Source organism: Scyliorhinus torazame, chromosome 24, assembly GCF_047496885.1.
Source record: "Scyliorhinus torazame isolate Kashiwa2021f chromosome 24, sScyTor2.1, whole genome shotgun sequence".
Classification (NCBI taxonomy): Eukaryota; Metazoa; Chordata; class Chondrichthyes; order Carcharhiniformes; family Scyliorhinidae; genus Scyliorhinus; species Scyliorhinus torazame.
Genome location: NC_092730.1, coordinates 4,319,698 through 4,344,980, shown reverse-complemented (window position 1 = coordinate 4,344,980; position 25,283 = coordinate 4,319,698). Strand labels below are relative to the sequence as shown.

Here is a 25,283-nt window from a genome sequence, read left to right as displayed (position 1 = left end):
ACGGGGTTAGATACAGAGTAAAGCTCCCTCTACACTGTCCCCATCAAACACTCCCAGGACAGGCACAGCACGGGGTTAGATACAGAGTAAAGCTCCCTCTACACTGTCCCCATCAAACACTCCCAGGACAGGTACAGCACGGGGTTAGATACAGAGTAAAGCTCCCTCTGCACTGTCCCCATCAAACACTCCCAGGACAGGTACAGCACGGGGTTAGTAAAGCTCCCTGTAAACACGGAGTGACAGAGTGGACAATGGTGAAGAAGCCGTTTCGATGTAAAGCATCTCGAGGAAACGCAGCCACTCCCGGGGAACATACCTTCGCAGCCCCTCCCGGGGAACATACCTTCGCAGCCCCTCCCGGGGAACATACCTTCGCAGCCCCTCCCGGGGAACATACCTTCGCAGCCCCTCCCGGGGAACATACCTTCGCAGCCCCTCCCGGGGAACATACCTTCGCAGCCCCTCCCGGGGAACATACCTTCGCAGCCCCTCCCGGGGAACATACCTTCGCAGCCCCTCCTGGCCGGGGAACATACCTTCGCAGCCCCTCCTGGCCGGGGAACATACCTTCGCAGCCCCTCCCGGGGAACATACCTTCGCAGCCCCTCCCGGGGAACATACCTTCGCAGCCCCTCCCGGGGAACATACCTTCGCAGCCCCTCCCGGGGAACATACCTTCGCAGCCCCTCCCGGGGAACATACCTTCGCAGCCCCTCCCGGGGAACATACCTTCGCAGCCCCTCCCGGGGAACATACCTTCGCAGCCCCTCCCGGGGAACATACCTTCGCAGCCCCTCCCGGGGAACATACCTTCGCAGCCCCTCCCGGGGAACATACCTTCGCAGCCCCTCCTGGCCGGGGAACATACCTTCGCAGCCCCTCCCGGGGAACATACCTTCGCAGCCACTCCCGGGGAACATACCTTCGCAGCCCCTCCCGGGGAACATACCTTCGCAGCCCCTCCTGGCCGGGGAACATACCTTCGCAGCCCCTCCTGGCCGGGGAACATACCTTCGCAGCCCCTCCTGGCCGGGGAACATACCTTCGCAGCCCCTCCTGGCCGGGGAACATACCTTCGCAGCCCCTCCCGGGGAACATACCTTCGCAGCCCCTCCCGGGGAACATACCTTCGCAGCCCCTCCCGGGGAACATACCTTCGCAGCCCCTCCCGGGGAACATACCTTCGCAGCCACTCCTGGGGAACATACCTTGGTCACTGAGGCGCCGTGGTCTTTGACTGGCTGACACACTTCGTTGCACCTTATTCGAGGGTGATTGTGCGTTACTGTTCGTGTGGTCAGTCCGTGGCTTGAGACACAGGTTGCTGTTGGACAGAGAATCGCCCTCCAACTACAGGCCAAAGGCAAGAGAATCATTCTTACAAACGTGACAGGACTGTAAGGTACAAAAAACACAGCACAGTGTAACCAGACCCTGTCTAACACACAGCACGGTGTAACCAGACCCTGTCTAACACACAGCACGGTGTAACCAGACCCTGTCTAACACAGCACGGTGTAACCAGACCCTGTCTAACACACAGCACGGTGTAACCAGACCCTGTCTAACACACAGCACGGTGTAACCAGACCCTGTCTAACACACAGCACGGTGTAACCAGACCCTGTCTAACACACAGCACGGGGTAACCAGACCCTGTCTAACACACAGCACGGTGTAACCAGACCCTGTCTAACACACAGCACGGTGTAACCAGACCCTGTCTAACACACAGCACGGTGTAACCAGACCCTGTCTAACACACAGCACGGTGTAACCAGACCCTGTCTAACACACAGCACGGTGTAACCAGACCCTGTCTAACACACAGCACGGTGTAACCAGACCCTGTCTAACACACAGCACGGTGTAACCAGACCCTGTCTAACACACGGCACGGTGTAACCAGACCCCGTCTAACACACAGCACGGTGTAACCAGACCCTGTCTAACACACGGCACGGTGTAACCAGACCCCGTCTAACACACGGCACGGTGTAACCAGACCCTGTCTAACACACGGCACGGTGTAACCAGACCCTGTCTAACACACAGCACGGTGTAACCAGACCCTGTCTAACACACAGCACGGTGTAACCAGACCATAACACACGGCACGGTGTAACCAGACCCCGTCTAACACACAGCACGGTGTAACCAGACCCTGTCTAACACACGGCACGGTGTAACCAGACCCCGTCTAACACACAGCACGGTGTAACCAGACCCTGTCTAACACACGGCACGGTGTAACCAGACCCCGTCTAACACACAGCACGGTGTAACCAGACCCTGTCTAACACACAGCACGGTGTAACTAGACCCTGTCTAACACACAGCACGGTGTAACCAGACCCTGTCTAACACACGGCACGGTGTAACCAGACCCTGTCTAACACATAGCACGGTGTAACCAGACCCCGTCTAACACACAGCACGGTGTAACCAGACCCTGTCTAACACACAGCACGGTGTAACCAGACCCTGTCTAACACACGGCACGGTGTAACCAGACCCCGTCTAACACACAGCACGGTGTAACCAGACCATAACACACGGCACGGTGTAACCAGACCCCGTCTAACACACAGCACGGTGTAACCAGACCCTGTCTAACACACGGCACGGTGTAACCAGACCCTGTCTAACACACAGCACGGTGTAACCAGACCATAACACACGGCACGGTGTAACCAGACCCCGTCTAACACACGGCACGGTGTAACCAGATCCTGTCTAACACACAGCACGGTGTAACCAGACCATAACACACGGCACGGTGTAACCAGACCCCGTCTAACACACGGCACGGTGTAACCAGACCCCGTCTAACACACGGCACGGTGTAACCAGACCCCGTCTAACACACAGCACGGTGTAACAAGACCCTGTCTAACACACAGCACGGTGTAACCAGACCCCGTCTAACACAGCACGGTGTAACCAGACCCTGTCTAACACACAGCACGGTGTAACAAGACCCTGTCTAACACACAGCACGGTGTAACCAGACCCTGTCTAACACACAGCACGGTGTAACCAGACCCTGTCTAACACACAGCACGGTGTAACCAGACCCTGTCTAACACACAGCACGGTGTAACCAGACCCCGTCTAACATACAGCACGGTGTAACCAGACCCCGTCTCACACACAGCACGGTGTAACCAGACCCCGTCTAACACACGGCACGGTGTAACCAGACCCTGTCTAACACACAGCACGGTGTAACCAGACCCTGTCTAACACACGGCACGGTGTAACCAGACCCTGTCTAACACAGCACGGTGTAACCAGACCCTGTCTAACACACGGCACGGTGTAACCAGACCCTGTCTAACACACGGCACGGTGTAACCAGACCCTGTCTAACACACGGCACGGTGTAACCAGACCCTGTCTAACACACGGCACGGTGTAACCAGACCCTGTCTAACACACAGCACGGTGTAACCAGACCCTGTCTAACACACAGCACGGTGTAACCAGACCCTGTCTAACACACAGCACGGTGTAACCAGACTCTGTCTAACACACGGCACGGTGTAACCAGACCCTGTCTAACACACGGCACGGTGTAACCAGACCCTGTCTAACACAGAGCACGGTGTAACCAGACCCTGTCTAACACACAGCACGGTGTAACCAGACCCCGTCTAACATACAGCACGGTGTAACCAGACCCCGTCTCACACACAGCACGGTGTAACCAGACCCTGTCTAACACACGGCACGGTGTAACCAGACCCTGTCTAACACACAGCACGGTGTAACCAGACCCTGTCTAACACACGGCACGGTGTAACCAGACCCTGTCTAACACACAGCACGGTGTAACCAGACCCCGTCTCACACACAGCACGGTGTAACCAGACCCTGTCTAACACACGGCACGGTGTAACCAGACCCTGTCTAACACACGGCACGGTGTAACCAGACCCTGTCTAACACATAGCACGGTGTAACCAGACCCCGTCTAACACACAGCACGGTGTAACCAGACCCTGTCTAACACACAGCACGGTGTAACCAGACCCTGTCTAACACACGGCACGGTGTAACCAGACCCTGTCTAACACACGGCACGGTGTAAGCAGACACTGTCTAACACATAGCACGGTGTAACCAGACCCTGTCTAACACACAGCACGGTGTAACCAGACCCCGTCTAACACACAGCACGGTGTAACCAGACCCTGTCTAACACACGGCACGGTGTAACCAGACCCTGTCTAACACACGGCACGGTGTAACCAGACACTGTCTAACACACAGCACGGTGTAACCAGACACTGTCTAACACACAGCACGGTGTAACCACACCCTGTCTAACACACAGCACGGTGTAACCACACCCTGTCTAACACACAGCATGGTGTAACCAGACCCCGTCTAACACACGGCACGGTGTAACCAGACCCCGTCTCACACACAGCACGGTGTAACCAGACCCTGTCTAACACACAGCACGGTGTAACCAGACCCCGTCTAACACACGGCACGGTGTAACCAGACACTGTCTAACACACAGCACGGTGTAACCAGACCCCGTCTAACACACGGCACGGTGTAACCAGACACCGTCTAACACGGCACGGTGTAACCAGACCCTGTCTAACACACGGCACGGTGTAACCAGACCCCGTCTCACACACAGCACGGTGTAACCAGACCCTGTCTAACACACGGCACGGTGTAACCAGACCCTGTCTAACACACGGCACAGTGTAACCAGACCCCGTCTAACACACAGCACGGTGTAACCAGACCCTGTCTAACACACAGCACGGTGTAACCAGACCCTGTCTAACACACAGCCCGGTGTAACCAGACCCTGTCTAACACATAGCACGGTGTAACCAGACCCTGTCTAACACACAGCACGGTGTAACCAGACCCTGTCTAACACACAGCACGGTGTAACCAGACCCTGTCTAACACACAGCCCGGTGTAACCAGACCCTGTCTAACACATAGCACGGTGTAACCAGACCCTGTCTAACACACAGCACGGTGTAACCAGACCCTGTCTAACACATAGCACGGTGTAACAAGACCCTGTCTAACACACAGCACTGTGTAACCAGACCCTGTCTAACACACAGCACGGTGTAACCAGACCCTGTCTAACACACAGCACGGTGTAACCAGACCCTGTCTAACACACAGCACGGTGTAACCAGACCCTGTCTAACACACAGCACGGTGTAACCAGACCCTGTCTAACACACAGCACGGTGTAACCAGACCCTGTCTAACACACGGCACGGTGTAACCAGACCCTGTCTAACACACGGCACGGTGTAACCAGACCCTGTCTAACACACGGCAAGGTGTAACCAGACCCTGTCTAACACACGGCACGGTGTAACCAGACCCTGTCTAACACACGGCACGGTGTAACCAGACCCTGTCTAACACACAGCACGGTGTAACCAGACACTGTCTAACACACGGCACGGTGTAACCAGACCCTGTCTAACACACAGCACGGTGTAACCAGACCCTGTCTAACACACGGCACGGTGTAACCAGACCCTGTCTAACACACAGCACGGTGTAACCAGACCCTGTCTCACACACGGCACGGTGTAACCAGACCCCGTCTAACACACAGCACGGTGTAACCAGACCCTGTCTAACACACGGCACGGTGTAACCAGACCCTGTCTAACACACGGCACGGTGTAACCAGACCCCGTCGAACACACAGCACGGTGTAACCAGACACCGTCTAACACACAGCACGGTGTAACCACACCCTGTCTAACACACAGCATGGTGTAACCAGACCCCGTCTAACACACGGCACGGTGTAACCAGACCCCGTCTCACACACGGCACGGTGTAACCAGACCCCGTCTAACACACGGCACGGTGTAACCAGACCCTGTCTAACACACGGCACGGTGTAACCAGACCCTGTCTAACACACGGCACGGTGTAACTAGACCCTGTCTAACACACAGCACGGTGTAACCAGACCCTGCCTAACACACGGCACGGTGTAACCAGACCCTGCCTAACACACGGCACGGTGTAACAAGACCCTGTCTAACACACAGCACGGTGTAACCAGACCCTGTCTAACACACGGCACGGTGTAACCAGACCCTGTCTAACACACGGCACGGTGTAACCAGACCCTGTCTAACACACGGCACGGTGTAACCAGACCCTGTCTAACACACAGCACGGTGTAACCAGACCCTGTCTAACACACGGCACGGTGTAACCAGACCCTGTCTAACACACAGCACGGTGTAACCAGACCCTGTCTAACACACGGCACGGTGTAACCAGACCCTGTCTAACACACAGCACGGTGTAACCAGACCCTGTCTAACACACAGCACGGTGTAACCAGACCCTGTCTAACACACAGCACGGTGTAACCAGACCCTGCCTAACACACGGCACGGTGTAACCAGACCCTGCCTAACACACGGCACGGTGTAACAAGACCCTGTCTAACACACAGCACGGTGTAACCAGACCCTGTCTAACACACAGCACGGTGTAACCAGACCCTGTCTAACACACAGCACGGTGTAACCAGACCCTGTCTAACACACAGCACGGTGTAACCAGACCCTGTCTAACACACGGCACGGTGTAACCAGACCCCGTTTAACACACGGCACGGTGTAACCAGACCCTGTCTAACACACGGCACGGTGTAACCAGACCCTGTCTAACACACAGCACGGTGTAACCAGACCCAGTCTAACACACGGCACGTTGTAACCAGACCCTGTCTAACACACGGCACGGTGTAACTAGACCCCGTCTAACACACGGCACGGTGTAACCAGACCCTGTCTAACACACGGCATGGTGTAACTAGACCCCGTCTAACACACGGCACGGTGTAACCAGACCCTGTCTAACACACAGCACGGTGTAAACAGACCCGGTCTAACACACAGCACGGTGTAACCAGACCCTGTCTAACACACAGCACGGTGTAACCAGACCCTGTCTAACACACGGCACGGTGTAACCAGACCCTGTCTAACACACGGCACGGTGTAACCAGACCCTGTCTAACACACGGCACGGTGTAATCAGACCCTGTCTAACACACGGCACGGTGTAACCAGACCCTGTCTAACACACGGCACGGTGTAACCAGACCCCGTCTAACACACGGCACGGTGTAACCAGACCCTGTCTAACACACAGCACGGTGTAACCAGACCCGGTCTAACACACGGCACGGTGTAACCAGACCCCGTCTAACACACAGCACGGTGTAACCAGACCCTGTCTAACACACGGCACGGTGTAACCAGACCCTGTCTAACACACGGCACGGTGTAACCAGACCCTGTCTAACACACAGCACGGTGTAACCAGACCCTGTCTAACACACGGCACGGTGTAACCAGACCCTGTCTAACACACGGCACGGTGTAACCAGACCCTGTCTAACACACGGCGCGGTGTAACCAGACCCCGTCTAACACACGGCGCGGTGTATCCAGACCCTGTCTAACACACAGCACGGTGTAACCAGACCCCGTCTAACACACAGCACTGTGTAACCAGACCCTGTCTAACACACAGCACGGTGTAACCAGACCCCGTCTAACACACGGCACGGTGTAACCAGACCCTGTCTAACACACAGCACGGTGTAACCAGACCCTGTCTAACACACGGCACGGTGTAACCAGACCCTGTCTAACACACAGCACGGTGTAACCAGACCCTGTCTAACACACGGCACGGTGTAACCAGACCCCGTCTAACACACAGCACGGTGTAACCAGACCCCGTCTAACACACAGCACGGTGTAACCAGACCCTGTCTAACACACAGCACGGTGTAACCAGACCCCGTCTAACACACAGCACGGTGTAACCAGACCCTGTCTAACACACAGCACGGTGTAACCAGACCCTGTGTAACACACGGCACGGTGTAACCAGACCCTGTCTAACACACGGCACGGTGTAACCAGACCCTGTCTAACACACGGCACGGTGTAACCAGACCCTGTCTAACACACAGCACGGTGTAACCAGACCCTGTCTAACACACGGCACGGTGTAACCAGACCCTGTCTAACACACAGCACGGTGTAACCAGACCCTGTCTAACACACAGCACGGTGTAACCAGACCCTGTCTAACACACGGCACGGTGTAACCAGACCCCGTCTAACACACGGCACGGTGTAACCAGACCCAGTCTAACACACGGCACGGTGTAACCAGACCCGGTCTAACACACGGCACGGTGTAACCAGACCCTGTCTAACACACGGCACGGTGTAACCAGACCCTGTCTAACACACGGCACGGTGTAACCAGACCCAGTCTTACACAGCACGGTGTAACCAGACCCTGTCTAACACACGGCACGGTGTAACCAGACCCAGTCTAACACAGCACGGTGTAACCAGACCCTGTCTAACACACAGCACGGTGTAACCAGACCCTGTCTAACACACAGCACGGTGTAACCAGACCCTGTCTAACACACAGCACGGTGTAACCAGACCCTGTCTAACACACAGCACGGTGTAACCAGACCCTGTCTAACAGACGGCACGGTGTAACCAGACCCCGTCTAACACACGGCACGGTGTAACCAGACCCCGTCTAACACACGGCACGGTGTAACCAGACCCTGTCAAACACACGGCACGGTGTAACCAGACCCTGTCTAACACACAGCACGGTGTAACCAGACCCCGTCTAACACACGGCACGGTGTAACCAGACCCTGTCTAACACACGGCACGGTGTAACCAGACCCTGTCTAACACACGGCACGGTGTAACCAGACCCTGTCTAACACACGGCACGGTGTAACCAGACCCTGCCTAACACACAGCACGGTGTAACCAGACCCTGTCTAACACACGGCACGGTGTAACCAGACCCTGTCTAACACACGGCACGGTGTAACCAGACCCTGTCTAACACACGGCACGGTGTAACCAGACCCTGTCTAACACACGGCACGGTGTAACCAGACCCCGTCTAACACACGGCACGGTGTAACCAGACCCTGTCTAACACACGGCACGGTGTAACCAGACCCTGTCTAACACACGGCACGGTGTAACCAGACCCGGTCTAACACACAGCACGGTGTAACCAGACCCTGTCTAACACACGGCACGGTGTAACCAGACCCTGTCTAACACACGGCACGTTGTAACCAGACCCTGTCTAACACACGGCACGGTGTAACCAGACCCTGTCTAACACACGGCACGGTGTAACCAGACCCTGTCTAACACACGGCACGGTGAAACCAGACCCTGTCTAACACACAGCACGGTGTAACCAGACCCAGTCTAACACACAGCACGGTGTAACCAGACCCTGTCTAACACACGGCACGGTGTAACCAGACCCTGTCTAACACACGGCACGGTGTAACCAGACCCTGTCTAACACACGGCACGGTGTAACCAGACCCTGTCTAACACACAGCACCGTGTAACCAGACCCTGTCTAACACACAGCACGGTGTAACCAGACCCTGTCTAACACACGGCACGGTGTAACCAGACCCTGTCTAACACACGGCACGGTGTAACCAGACCCTGTCTAACACACGGCACGGTGTAACCAGACCCTGTCTAACACACGGCACGGTGTAACCAGACCCTGTCTAACACACGGCACGGTGTAACCCGACCCTGTCTAACACACGGCACGGTGTAACCAGACCCTGTCTAACACACGGCACGGTGTAACCAGACCCTGTCTAACACACGGCACGGTGTAACCAGACCCCGCCTAACACACAGCACGGTGTAACCAGACCCCGTCTAACACACAGCACGGTGTAACCAGACCCCGTCTAACACACGGCACGGTGTAACCAGACCCCGTCTAACACACGGCACGGTGTAACCAGACCCCGTCTAACACACAAACCAGACCCCGTCTAACACACAGCACGGTGTAACCAGACCCTGTCTAACACACAGCACGGTGTAACCAGACCCTGTCTAACACACGGCACGGTGTAACCAGACCCTGTCTAACACACGGCACGGTGTAACCAGACCCTGTCTAACACACGGCACGGTGTAACCAGACTCTGTCTAACACACAGCACGGTGTAACCAGACCCTGTCTAACACACAGCACGGTGTAACCAGACCCAGTCTAACACACAGCACGGTGTAACCAGACCCCGTCTAACACACGGCACGGTGTAACCAGACCCCGTCTAACACACGGCACGGTGTAACCAGACCCCGTCTAACACACGGCACGGTGTAACCAGACCCCGTCTAACACACGGCACGGTGTAACCAGACCCCGTCTAACACACGGCACGGTGTAACCAGACCCCGTCTAACACACAGCACGGTGTAACCAGACCCCGTCTAACACACAGCACGGTGTAACCAGACCCCGTCTAACACACAGCACGGTGTAACCAGACTCTGTCTAACACACAGCACGGTGTAACCAGACCCTGTCTAACACACAGCACGGTGTAACCAGACCCAGTCTAACACACAGCACGGTGTAACCAGACCCTGTCTAACACACAGCACGGTGTAACCAGACCCCGTCTAACACACGGCACGGTGTAACCAGACCCCGTCTAACACACGGCACGGTGTAACCAGACCCCGTCTAACACACAGCACGGTGTAACCAGACCCCGTCTAACACACGGCACGGTGTAACCAGACCCCGTCTAACACACAGCACGGTGTAACCAGACCCCGTCTAACACACGGCACGGTGTAACCAGACCCTGTCTAACACACAGCACGGTGTAACCAGACCCTGTCTAACACACGGCACGGTGTAACCAGACCCTGTCTAACACACGGCACGGTGTAACCAGACCCCGTCTAACACACAGCACGGTGTAACCAGACCCTGCCTAACACACAGCACGGTGTAACCAGACCCCGTCTAACACACAGCACGGTGTAACCAGACCCTGTCTAACACACAGCACGGTGTAACCAGACCCTGTCTAACACACAGCACGGTGTAACCAGACCCTGTCTAACACACGGCACGGTGTAACCAGACCCTGTCTAACACACGGCACGGTGTAACCAGACCCTGTCTAACACACGGCACGGTGTAACCAGACCCTGTCTAACACACGGCACGGTGTAACCAGACCCTGTCTAACACACGGCACGGTGTAACCAGACCCTGTCTAACACACGGCACGGTGTAACCAGACTCTGTCTAACACACAGCACGTTGTAACCAGACCCTGTCTAACACAGCACGGTGTAACCAGACCCTGTCTAACACACAGCACGGTGTAACCAGACCCTGTCTAACACACGGCACGGTGTAACCAGACCCTGTCTAACACACAGCACGGTGTAACCAGACTCTGTCTAACACACAGCACGGTGTAACCAGACCCTGTCTAACACACGGCACGGTGTAACCAGACCCTGTCTAACACACGGCACGGTGTAACCAGACCCTGTCTAACACACAGCACGGTGTAACCAGACCCAGTCTAACACACAGCACGGTGTAACCAGACCCTGTCTAACACACGGCACGGTGTAACCAGACCCTGTCTAACACACGGCACGGTGTAACCAGACCCTGTCTAACACACGGCACGGTGTAACCAGACCCTGTCTAACACACGGCACCGTGTAACCAGACCCTGTCTAACACACAGCACGGTGTAACCAGACCCTGTCTAACACACGGCACGGTGTAACCAGACCCTGTCTAACACACGGCACGGTGTAACCAGACCCTGTCTAACACACGGCACGGTGTAACCAGACCCTGTCTAACACACGGCACGGTGTAACCAGACCCTGTCTAACACACGGCACGGTGTAACCCGACCCTGTCTAACACACGGCACGGTGTAACCAGACCCTGTCTAACACACGGCACGGTGTAACCAGACCCTGTCTAACACACGGCACGGTGTAACCAGACCCCGCCTAACACACGGCACGGTGTAACCAGACCCCGTCTAACACACAGCACGGTGTAACCAGACCCCGTCTAACACACGGCACGGTGTAACCAGACCCCGTCTAACACACGGCACGGTGTAACCAGACCCCGTCTAACACACAAACCAGACCCCGTCTAACACACAGCACGGTGTAACCAGACCCTGTCTAACACACAGCACGGTGTAACCAGACCCTGTCTAACACACGGCACGGTGTAACCAGACCCTGTCTAACACACGGCACGGTGTAACCAGACCCTGTCTAACACACGGCACGGTGTAACCAGACTCTGTCTAACACACGGCACGGTGTAACCAGACCCTGTCTAACACACAGCACGGTGTAACCAGACCCAGTCTAACACACGGCACGGTGTAACCAGACCCCGTCTAACACACGGCACGGTGTAACCAGACCCCGTCTAACACACGGCACGGTGTAACCAGACCCCGTCTAACACACGGCACGGTGTAACCAGACCCCGTCTAACACACGGCACGGTGTAACCAGACCCCGTCTAACACACAGCACGGTGTAACCAGACCCCGTCTAACACACAGCACGGTGTAACCAGACCCCGTCTAACACACAGCACGGTGTAACCAGACTCTGTCTAACACACAGCACGGTGTAACCAGACCCTGTCTAACACACAGCACGGTGTAACCAGACCCAGTCTAACACACAGCACGGTGTAACCAGACCCTGTCTAACACACAGCACGGTGTAACCAGACCCCGTCTAACACACGGCACGGTGTAACCAGACCCCGTCTAACACACGGCACGGTGTAACCAGACCCCGTCTAACACACAGCACGGTGTAACCAGACCCCGTCTAACACACGGCACGGTGTAACCAGACCCCGTCTAACACACGGCACGGTGTAACCAGACCCCGTCTAACACACGGCACGGTGTAACCAGACCCTGTCTAACACACAGCACGGTGTAACCAGACCCTGTCTAACACACGGCACGGTGTAACCAGACCCTGTCTAACACACAGCACGGTGTAACCAGACCCCGTCTAACACACAGCACGGTGTAACCAGACCCTGCCTAACACACAGCACGGTGTAACCAGACCCCGTCTAACACACAGCACGGTGTAACCAGACCCCGTCTAACACACAGCACGGTGTAACCAGACCCTGTCTAACACACAGCACGGTGTAACCAGACCCTGTCTAACACACAGCACGGTGTAACCAGACCCTGTCTAACACACGGCACGGTGTAACCAGACCCTGTCTAACACACGGCACGGTGTAACCAGACCCTGTCTAACACACGGCACGGTGTAACCAGACCCTGTCTAACACACGGCACGGTGTAACCAGACCCTGTCTAACACACGGCACGGTGTAACCAGACCCTGTCTAACACACGGCACGGTGTAACCAGACTCTGTCTAACACACAGCACGTTGTAACCAGACCCTGTCTAACACAGCACGGTGTAACCAGACCCTGTCTAACACACAGCACGGTGTAACCAGACCCTGTCTAACACACGGCACGGTGTAACCAGACCCTGTCTAACACACAGCACGGTGTAACCAGACTCTGTCTAACACACAGCACGGTGTAACCAGACCCTGTCTAACACACAGCACGGTGTAACCAGACCCTGTCTAACACACAGCACGGTGTAACCAGACCCTGTCTAACACACGGCACGGTGTAACCAGACCCTGTCTAACACACAAAGTATGAAACCGATTACAGTGGTGATTGGGACTGTAGATTGGTCAACGAGGAGCCAGTCAATTTTTCGGGGGAAAGGGGATCGGGGGGGGGTGCAAGGGGATCGGGGGGGGGGGGGGGGGGCAAGGGGATCGGGGGGGTGGCAAGGGGATCGGGGGGGGCAAGGGGATCGGGGGGGGCAAGGGGATCGGGGGGGGCAAGGGGATCGGGGGGGCAAGGGGGTCGGGGGGGGCAAGGGGGTCGGGGGGGCAAGGGGGTCGGGGGGGGCAAGGGGGTCGGGGGGGGCAAGGGGGTCGGGGGGGGCAAGGGGGTCGGGGGGGCAAGGGGGTCGGGGGGGGCTAGGGGGTCGGGGGGGGGCAAGGGGGTCGGGGGGGGCAAGGGGGTCGGGGGGGCAAGGGGGTCGGGGGGGCAAGGGGGTCGGGGGGGCAAGGGGGTCGGGGGGGCAAGGGGGTCGGGGGGCAAGGGGGTCGGGGGGGCAAGGGGGTCGGGGGGGCAAGGGGGTCGGGGGGGCAAGGGGGTCGGGGGGGCAAGGGGGTCGGGGGGGCAAGGGGGTCGGGGGGGCAAGGGGGTCGGGGGGGCAAGGGGGTCGGGGGGGCAAGGGGGTCGGGGGGGCAAGGGGGTCGGGGGGCAAGGGGGTCGGGGGGGGCAAGGGGGTCGGGGGGGGCAAGGGGGTCGGGGGGGGCAAGGGGGCCGGGGGGGCAAGGGGATCGGGGGGGCAAGGGGATCGGGGGGGGAAAGGGGATCGGGGGGGAAAGGGGATCGGGGGGGGAAGGGTGTCGGGGGGAGTGGGGGGGTCGGGGTGAGGGGGAGGTCGGGGTGAGGGGGAGGTCGGGGTGAGGGGGGGGTCGGGGTGAGGGGAGGGTCGGTGACGGGGGGGGTCAGTGAGGGGGGGGGTCAGTGAGGGGGGGGGTCAGTGAGGGGGGGGGGTCAGTGAGGGGGGGGGGTCAGTGAGGGGGGTGAGGGGAGGGGGAGGTCGATGAGCGGGCGGGGTCGGTGAGGGGGGGTGAGGAGGGGGGTGAGGGGGGGGGGTGGTCTGTTGGGGAGGGGGGGTGGTCTGTCGGGGAGGGGGGGTCGCGATGAGAGGGCGGCTATCGGGGTGAGGGGGATATTGAGGAGGGGGAGGGTTTATATATCAGGGGAGGGTCGGGGTGAGGGGGAAAGAGTGAGTGCAATGGCAACTTTAGCATCAATTGTTATCACATCATCCTGCGCGTTCCGTTACCTCCGAGGTCTTCCAGCCCAGCAGTAGATACGTCGCCATGATGTCATTATATTTCTGATTCACCAAAGATTCAGTGATCTCTTCTCGTGAATATCCCATATTAACCATCATTTCTGCACAAAGGAAATACTCTGTTAACACCACAAGTGCTAAGTGCCAAGTAGAAGGGAAAGGAAAGCAGAGAGAAACAGACCTGTTCTCCTTGGATCCTTGTAGTCTGGCTCTGGGTCTGTGTAGGGCTTTAGTTCATCGTCCTCATGGCCAACGTTCATCCAGCGATCTTTCATTATTTGCTGCTCAAAAAAACAATGACAGTCAGTGAGTAACGATCAATATCACAGTGACGGTCAGTGACTAACGATCAATATCACAGTGACGGTCAGTCAGTAACGATCAGTATCACAGTGACGGTCAGTGAGTAACGATCAATATCACAGTGACGGTCAGTGAGTAACGATCAATATCACAGTGACGGTCAGTCAGTAACGATCAATATCACAGTGACGGTCAGTCAGTAACGATCAATATCACAGTGACGGTCAGTGAGTAACGATCAATATCACAGTGACGGTCAGTCAGTAACGATCAATATCACAGTGACGGTCAGTCAGTAACGATCAATATCACAGTGACGGTCAGTGAGTAACGATCAATATCACAGTGACGGTCAGTCAGTAACGATCAGTATCACAGTGACGGTCAGTGAGTAACGATCAATATCACAGTGACGGTCAGTGAGTAACGATCAATATCACAGTGACGGTCAGTCAGTAACGATCAATATCACAGTGACGGTCAGTCAGTAACGATCAATATCACAGTGACGGTCAGTCAGTAACGATCAATATCACAGTGACGGTCAGTCAGTAACGATCAATATCACAGTGACGGTCAGTGAGTAACGATCAATATCACAGTGACGGTCAGTGAGTAACGATCAATATCATAGTGACGGTCAGTGAGTAACGATCAATATCACAGTGACGGTCAGTGAGTAACGATCAATATCACAGTGACGGTCAGTGAGTAACGATCAATATCACAGTGACGGTCAGTGAGTAACGATCAATATCACAGTGACGGTCAGTCAGTAACGATCAATATCACAGTGACGGTCAGTCAGTAACGATCAATATCACAGTGACGGTCAGTCAGTAACGATCAATATCACAGTGACGGTCAGTCAGTAACGATCAATATCACAGTGACGGTCAGTGAGTAACGATCAATATCACAGTGACGGTCAGTGAGTAACGATCAATATCACAGTGACGGTCAGTGAGTAACGATCAATATCACAGTGACGGTCAGTCAGTAACGATCAATATCACAGTGACGGTCAGTGAGTAACGATCAATATCACAGTGACGGTCAGTCAGTAACGATCAATATCACAGTGACAGTCAGTGAGTAACGATCAATATCACAGTGACGGTCAGTGAGTAACGATCAATATCACAGTGACGGTCAGTGAGTAACGATCAATATCACAGTGACAGTCAGTGAGTAACGATCAATATCACAGTGACGGTCAGTGAGTAACGATCAATATCACAGTGACAGTCAGTGAGTAACGATCAATATCACAGTGACGGTCAGTCAGTAACGATCAATATCACAGTGACGGTCAGTGAGTAACGATCAATATCACAGTGACGGTCAGTGAGTAACGATCAATATCACAGTGACGGTCAGTGAGTAACGATCAATATCACAGTGACGGTCAGTCAGTAACGATCAATATCACAGTGACGGTCAGTGAGTAACGATCAATATCACAGTGACGGTCAGTGAGTAACGATCAATATCACAGTGACGGTCAGTCAGTAACGATCAATATCACAGTGACGGTCAGTGAGTAACGATCAATATCACAGTGAAGGTCAGTGAGTAACGATCAATATCACAGTGACGGTCAGTCAGTAACGATCAATATCACAGTGACGGTCAGTGAGTAACGATCAATATCACAGTGACGGTCAGTCAGTAACGATCAATATCACAGTGACGGTCAGTGAGTAACGATCAATATCACAGTGACAGTCAGTGAGTAACGATCAATATCACAGTGACGGTCAGTCAGTAACGATCAATATCACAGTGACGGTCAGTGAGTAACGATCAATATCACAGTGACGGTCAGTGAGTAACGATCAATATCACAGTGACGGTCAGTGAGTAACGATCAATATCACAGTGACGGTCAGTCAGTAACGATCAATATCCCAGTGACGGTCAGTCAGTAACGATCAATATCACAGTGACAGTCAGTGAGTAACGATCAATATCACAGTGACGGTCAGTGAGTAACGATCAATATCACAGTGACGGTCAGTGAGTAACGATCAATATCACAGTGACGGTCAGTGAGTAACGATCAATATCACAGTGACGGTCAGTGAGTAACGATCAATATCACAGTGACGGTCAGTCAGTAACGATCAATATCACAGCGACGGTCAGTGAGTAACGATCAATATCACAGCGACGGTCAGTGAGTAACGATCAATATCACAGTGACGGTCAGTCAGTAACGATCAATATCACAGCGACGGTCAGTGAGTAACGATCAATATCACAGCGACGGTCAGTGAGTAACGATCAATATCACAGTGACGGTCAGTCAGTAACGATCAATATCACAGTGACGGTCAGTGAGTAACGATCAATATCACAGTGACGGTCAGTGAGTAACGATCAATATCACAGTGACGGTCAGTCAGTAACGATCAATATCACAGTGACAGTCAGTGAGTAACGATCAATATCACAGTGACGGTCAGTGAGTAACGATCAATATCACAGTGACGGTCAGTGAGTAACGATCAATATCACAGTGACGGTCAGTGAGTAACGATCAATATCACAGTGACGGTCAGTGAGTAACGATCAATATCACAGTGACGGTCAGTGAGTAACGATCAATATCACAGTGACGGTCAGTGAGTAACGATCAATATCACAGTGACGGTCAGTGAGTAACGATCAATATCACAGTGACGGTCAGTGATAACGATCAATATCACAGTGACGGTCAGTGAGTAACGATCAATATCACAGTGACGGTCAGTCAGTAACGATCAATATCACAGTGACGGTCAGTCAGTAACGATCAATATCACAGTGACGGTCAGTGAGTAACGATCAATATCACAGTGACGGTCAGTGAGTAACGATCAATATCACAGTGACGGTCAGTCAGTAACGATCAATATCACAGTGACAGTCAGTGAGTAACGATCAATATCACAGTGACGGTCAGTGAGTAACGATCAATATCACAGTGACGGCAGTGAGTAACGATCAATATCACAGTGACGGTCAGTGAGTAACGATCAATATCACAGTGACGGTCAGTGAGTAACGATCAATATCACAGTGACGGTCAGTGAGTAACGATCAATATCACAGTGACGGTCAGTGAGTAACGATCAATATCACAGTGACGGTCAGTGAGTAACGATCAATATCACAGTGACGGTCAGTGAGTAACGATCAATATCACAGTGACGGTCAGTGAGTAACGATCAATATCACAGTGACGGTCAGTGAGTAACGATCAATATCACAGTGACGGTCAGTCAGTAACGATCATATCACAGTGACGGTCAGTCAGTAACGATCAATATCACAGTGACGGTCAGTGAGTAACGATCAATATCACAGTGACGGTCAGTGAGTAACGATCAATATCACAGTGACGGTCAGTGAGTAACGATCAATATCACAGTGACGGTCAGTGAGTAACGATCAATATCACAGTGACGGTCAGTGAGTAACGATCAGTATCACAGTGACGGTCAGTCAGTAACGATCAATATCACAGTGACAGTCAGTGAGTAACGATCAATATCACAGTGTCGGTCAGTGAGTAACGATCAATATCACAGTGACAGTCAGTGAGTAACGATCAATATCACAGTGACGGTCAGTCAGTAACGATCAATATCACAGTGACAGTCAGTGAGTAACGATCAATATCACAGTGACGGTCAGTCAGTAACGATCAATATCACAGTGACGGTCAGTGAGTAACGATCAATATCACAGTGACGGTCAGTGAGTAACGATCAATATCACAGTGACGGTCAGTGAGTAACGATCAGTATCACAGTGACGGTCAGTGAGTAACGATCAATATCACAGTGACGGTCAGTGAGTAACGATCAATATCACAGTGACAGTCAGTGAGTAACGATCAATATCACAGTGACGGTCAGTGAGTAACGATCAATATCACAGTGACGGTCAGTGAGTAACGATCAATATCACAGTGACGGTCAGTCAGTAACGATCAATATCACAGTGACGGTCAGTGAGTAACGATCAATATCACAGACGGTCAGTGAGTAACGATCAATATCACAGTGACGGTCAGTGAGTAACGATCAATATCACAGTGACGGTCAGTGAGTAACGATCAATATCACAGTGACAGTCAGTGAGTAACGATCAATATCACAGTGACGGTCAGTGAGTAACAATCAATATCACAGTGACGGTCAGTGAGTAACGATCAATATCACAGTGACGGTCAGTGAGTAACGATCAATATCACAGTGAAGTCTGAGTAACGATCAATATCACAGTGACGGTCAGTGAGTAACGATCAATATCACAGTGACGGTCAGTGAGTAACGATCAATATCACAGTGACGGTCAGTGAGTAACGATCAATATCACAGTGACGGTCAGTGAGTAACGATCATATCACAGTGACAGTCAGTGAGTAACGATCAATATCACAGTGACGGTCAGTGAGTAACGATCAATATCACAGTGACGGTCAGTCAGTAACGATCAATATCACAGTGACGGTCAGTGAGTAACGATCAATATCACAGTGACAGTCAGTGAGTAACGATCATATCACAGTGACGGTCAGTGAGTAACGATCAATATCACAGTGACGGTCAGTGAGTAACGATCAATATCACAGTGACGGTCAGTCAGTAACGATCAATATCACAGTGACAGTCAGTGAGTAACGATCAATATCACAGTGACGGTCAGTCAGTAACGATCAATATCACAGTGACGGTCAGTGAGTAACGATCAATATCACAGTGACGGTCAGTGAGTAACGATCAATATCACAGTGACGGTCAGTCAGTAACGATCAATATCACAGTGACGGTCAGTCAGTAACGATCAGTATCACAGTGACGGTCAGTGAGTAACGATCAATATCACAGTGACGGTCAGTGAGTAACGATCAATATCCAGTGACGGTCAGTCAGTAACGATCAATATCACAGTGACGGTCAGTCAGTAACGATCAGTATCACAGTGACGGTCAGTGAGTAACGATCAATATCACAGTGACGGTCAGTGAGTAACGATCAATATCACAGTGACGGTCAGTGAGTAACGATCAATATCACAGTGACGTCAGTCAGTAACGGTCAATATCACAGTGACGGTCAGTCAGTAACGATCAATATCACAGTGACGGTCAGTGAGTAACGATCAATATCACAGTGACGGTCAGTGAGTAACGATCAATATCACAGTGACGGTCAGTGAGTAACGATCAATATCACAGTGACGGTCAGTGAGTAACGATCAGTATCACAGTGACGGTCAGTGAGTAACGATCAATATCACAGCGACGGTCAGTGAGTAACGATCAATATCACAGTGACGGTCAGTGAGTAACCGATCAATATCACAGTGACAGTCAGTGAGTAACGATCAATATCACAGTGACGGTCAGTCAGTAACGATCAATATCACAGTGACGGTCTTGAGTAACGATCAATATCACAGTGACGGTCAGTGAGTAACGATCAATATCACAGGACGGTCAGTCAGTAACGATCAATATCACAGTGACGGTCATGAGTAACGATCAATATCACAGTGACGGTCAGTGAGTAACGATCAATATCACAGGACGGTCAGTGTAACGATCAATATCACAGTGACGGTCAGTGAGTAACGATCAATATCACAGTGACGGTCAGTGAGTAACGATCAATATCACAGTGACGGTCAGTGAGTAACGATCAATATCACAGTGGACGGTCAGTGAGTAACGATCAATATCACAGTGACGGTCAGTGAGTAACGATCAATATCACAGTGACGGTCAGTGAGTAACGATCAATATCACAGTGACGGTCAGTGAGTAACGATCAATATCACAGTGACGGTCAGTGAGTAACGATCAATATCACAGTGACGGTCAGTGAGTAACGATCAATATCACAGTGACGGTCAGTGAGTAACGATCAATATCACAGTGACGGTCAGTGAGTAACGATCAATATCACAGTGACGGTCAGTGAGTAACGATCAATATCACAGTGACGGTCAGTGAGTAACGATCAATATCACAGTGACGGTCAGTGAGTAACGATCAATATCACAGTGACGGTCAGTGAGTAACGATCAATATCACAGTGACGGTCAGTGAGTAACGATCAATATCACAGTGACGGTCAGTGAGTAACGATCAATATCACAGTGACGGTCAGGAGTAACGATCAATATCACAGTGACGGTCAGTGAGTAACGATCAATATCAAAGTGACGGTCAGTGAGTAACGATCAATATCACAGTGACGGTCAGTGAGTAACGATCAATATCACAGTGACGGTCAGTGAGTAACGATCAATATCACAGTGACGGTCAGTGAGTAACGATCAATATCACAGTGGACGTCAGTGAGTAACGATCAATATCACAGTGACGGTCAGTGAGTACATCGGACGTCAGTGAGTAAAGATCAATATCACAGTGACGGTCAGTGAGTAACGATCAATCCAGTGACGGTCATATACCATCACAGTGACGGTCAGTGAGTAACGATCAATATCACAGTGACGGTCAGTGAGTAACGATCAATATCACAGTGACGGCAGGAGTAACGACATATCACAGTGACGGTCAGTGAGTAACGATCAATATCACAGTGACGGTCAGTGAGTAACGATCAATATCACAGTGACGGTCAGTGAGTAACGATCAATATCACAGTGACGGTCAGTGAGTAACGATCAATATCACAGTGACGGTCAGTGAGTAACGATCAATATCACAGTGACGGTCAGTGAGTAACGATCATATCACAGTGACGTCAGTGAGTAACGATCAATATCACAGTGACGGTCAGTGAGTAACAGTCAATATCACAGTGACGTCAGTGAGTAACGATCCAATATCACAGTGACAGTCAGTGAGTAACGATCAATATCACAGTGACGGTCAGTGAGTAACGATCAATATCACAGTGACGGTCCAGTCAAGTAACGATCAATATCACAGTGACGGTCAGTCAGTAACGATCAATATCACAGGTTATACGTCTTGTGACGGTCAGGAGTAACGATCAATATCACAGTGACGGTCAGTGAGTAACGATCAATTCACAGTGACGGTCAGTGAGTAACGATCAATATCACAGTGACGGTCAGTGAGTACGATCATATCACAGTGACCAGTAACGATCAATATCACAGTGACGGTCAATATAACATCTCACAGTGACGGTCAGTGAGTAACGATCAATATCACAGTGACGGTCAGTGAGTAACGATCAATATCACAGTGACGGTCAGTGAGTAACGATCAATATCACAGTGACGGTCAGTCAGTAACGATCAATATCACAGTGACGGTCAGTCAGTAACGATCAATATCACAGTGACGGTCAGTCGAGTAACGATCAATATCACAGTGACGGTCAGTGAGTAACGATCAATATCACAGTGACGGTCAGTGAGTAACGATCAATATCACAGTGACCGGTCAGTCGAGTAACGATCAATATCACAGTGACGGTCAGTGAGTAACGATCAATATCACAGTGACGTCAGTGTACGATCAATATCACAGTGACGTCAGTGAGTAACGATCAATATCACAGTGACGGTCAGTGAGTAACGATCAATATCACAGTGACGGTCAGTGAGTAACGATCAATATCACAGTGACGGTCAGTGAGTAACGATCAATATCACAGTGACGGCAGTGAGTAACGATCAATATCACAGTGACGGTCAGTGAGTAACGATCAAATCACGTGACGGTCAGTGAGTAACGATCAATATCACAGTGACGGTCAGTGAGTAACGATCAATATCACAGTGACGGTCAGTGAGTAACGATCAATATCACAGTGACGGTCAGTCAGTAACGATCAATATCACAGTGACGGTCAGTGAGTAACGATCAATATCACAGTGACGGTCAGTGAGTAACGATCAGTATCACAGTGACGGTCAGTGAGTAACGATCAATATCACAGTGACGGTCATGAGTAACGATCAATATCACAGTGACGGTCAGTGAGTAACGATCAATATCACAGTGACGGTCAGTGAGTAACGATCAATATCACAGTGACGTCAGTGCAGTAACGATCAATATCACAGTGACGGTCAGTGAGTAACGATCAATATCACAGTGACGGTCAGTCAGTAACGATCAATATCACAGTGACGGTCAGTCAGTAACGATCAATATCACAGTGACGGTCAGTGAGTAACGATCAATATCACAGTGACGGTCAGTGAGTAACGATCAATATCACAGTGACGGTCAGTGTGAGTAACCGTCAATATCACAGTGACGTCAGTGAGTAACGATCAATATCACAGTGACGGTCAGTGAGTAACGATCAATATCACAGTGACGGTCAGTGAGTAACGATCAATATCACAGTGACGGTCACGTGAGTAACGATCAATATCAGAGACATCTGGACGGTCAGTGAGTAACGATCAATATCACAGTGACGGTCAGTGAGTAACGATCAATATCACAGTGACGGTCAGTGAGTAACGATCAATATCACAGTGACGGTCAGTGAGTAACGATCAATATCACAGTGACGGTCAGTGAGTAACGATCAATATCACAGTGACGGTCACTGAGTAACGATCATATCACAGTGACGGTCAGTGAGTAACGATCAATATCACAGTGACGGTCAGTGAGTAACGATCAATATCACAGTGACGGTCAGTGAGTAACGATCAATATCACAGTGACGTCAGTGAGTAACGATCAATATCACAGTGACGGTCACTGAGTAACGACAATATCACAGTGACGGTAGTGAGTAACGATCAATATCACAGTGACAGGTCAGTGAGTAACGATCAATATCACAGTGACGGTCAGTCAGTAACGATCAATATCACAGTGACGGTCAGTGTAACGATCAATATCACAGTGACGGTCAGTGAGTAACGATCAATATCACAGTGACGGTCAGTGAGTAACGATCAATATCACAGTGACGGTCAGTGAGTAACGATCATATCACAGTGACGGTCAGTGAGTAACGATCAATATCACAGTGACAGGTCAGTGAGTAACGATCAATATCACAGTGACGGTCAGTGAGTAACGTCAATATCACAGTGACGGTCATAACGATAATATCACAGTGACGGTCAGTGAGTAACGATCAATATCACAGTGACAGGTCAGTGAGTAACGATCAATATCACAGTGACGGTCAGTGAGTAACGATCAATATCACAGTGACGGTCAGTAACGATCAATATCACAGTGACGGTCAGTGAGTAACGATCAATATCACAGTGACGGTCAGTGAGTAACGATCAATATCACAGTGACGGTCAGTGCAGTAACGATCAATATCACAGTGACGGTCAGTGAGTAACGATCATATCACAGTGACGGTCAGTGAGTAACGATCAATATCACAGTGACGGTCAGTGAGTAACGATCAATATCACAGTGACGGTCAGTGAGTAACGATCAATATCACAGTGACGGTCAGTGAGTAACGATCAATATCACAGTGACGGTCAGTGAGTAACGATCAATATCACAGTGACGGTCAGTGAGTAACGATCAATATCACAGTGACGGTCAGTGAGTAACGATCAATATCACAGTGACGGTCAGTGAGTAACGATCAATATCACAGTGACGGTCAGTCAGTAACGATCAATATCACAGTGACGGTCAGTGAGTAACGATCAATATCACAGTGACGGTCAGTGAGTAACGATCAATATCACAGTGACGGTCAGTGAGTAACGATCAATATCACAGTGACGGTCAGTGAGTAACGATCAATATCACAGTGACGGTCAGTGAGTAACGATCAATATCACAGTGACGGTCAGTGAGTAACGATCAATATCACAGTGACGGTCAGTGAGTAACGATCAATATCACAGTGACGTCAGTGAGTAACGATCAATATCACAGTGACGGTCAGTGAGTAACGATCAATATCACAGTGACGGTCAGTGAGTAACGATCAATATCACAGTGACGGTCAGTGAGTAACGATCAATATCACAGTGACGGTCAGTGAGTAACGATCAATATCACAGTGACGGTCAGTGAGTAACGATCAATATCACAGTGACGGTCAGTGAGTAACGATCAATATCACAGTGACGGTCAGTGAGTAAC

At 51.8% G+C, this 25,283-nt stretch overlaps 1 protein-coding gene across 1 annotated transcript in view; it reads right to left on the bottom strand.

The window, feature by feature from the left end:
- mark2b (MAP/microtubule affinity-regulating kinase 2b) overlaps positions 1 to 25,283 on the bottom strand; it is a 121,435-nt gene that overhangs the window by 70,456 nt on the left and 25,696 nt on the right. Inside the window, exons 3-5 of the mRNA XM_072489650.1 lie at positions 15,072 to 15,171; positions 14,879 to 14,991; positions 1,212 to 1,353 (exon numbers count right to left, since the gene is read on the bottom strand). Coding sequence (XP_072345751.1) covers positions 1,212 to 1,353; positions 14,879 to 14,991; positions 15,072 to 15,171 — 355 coding nt within the window. The remainder of the gene's footprint in view (positions 1 to 1,211; positions 1,354 to 14,878; positions 14,992 to 15,071; positions 15,172 to 25,283) is intronic.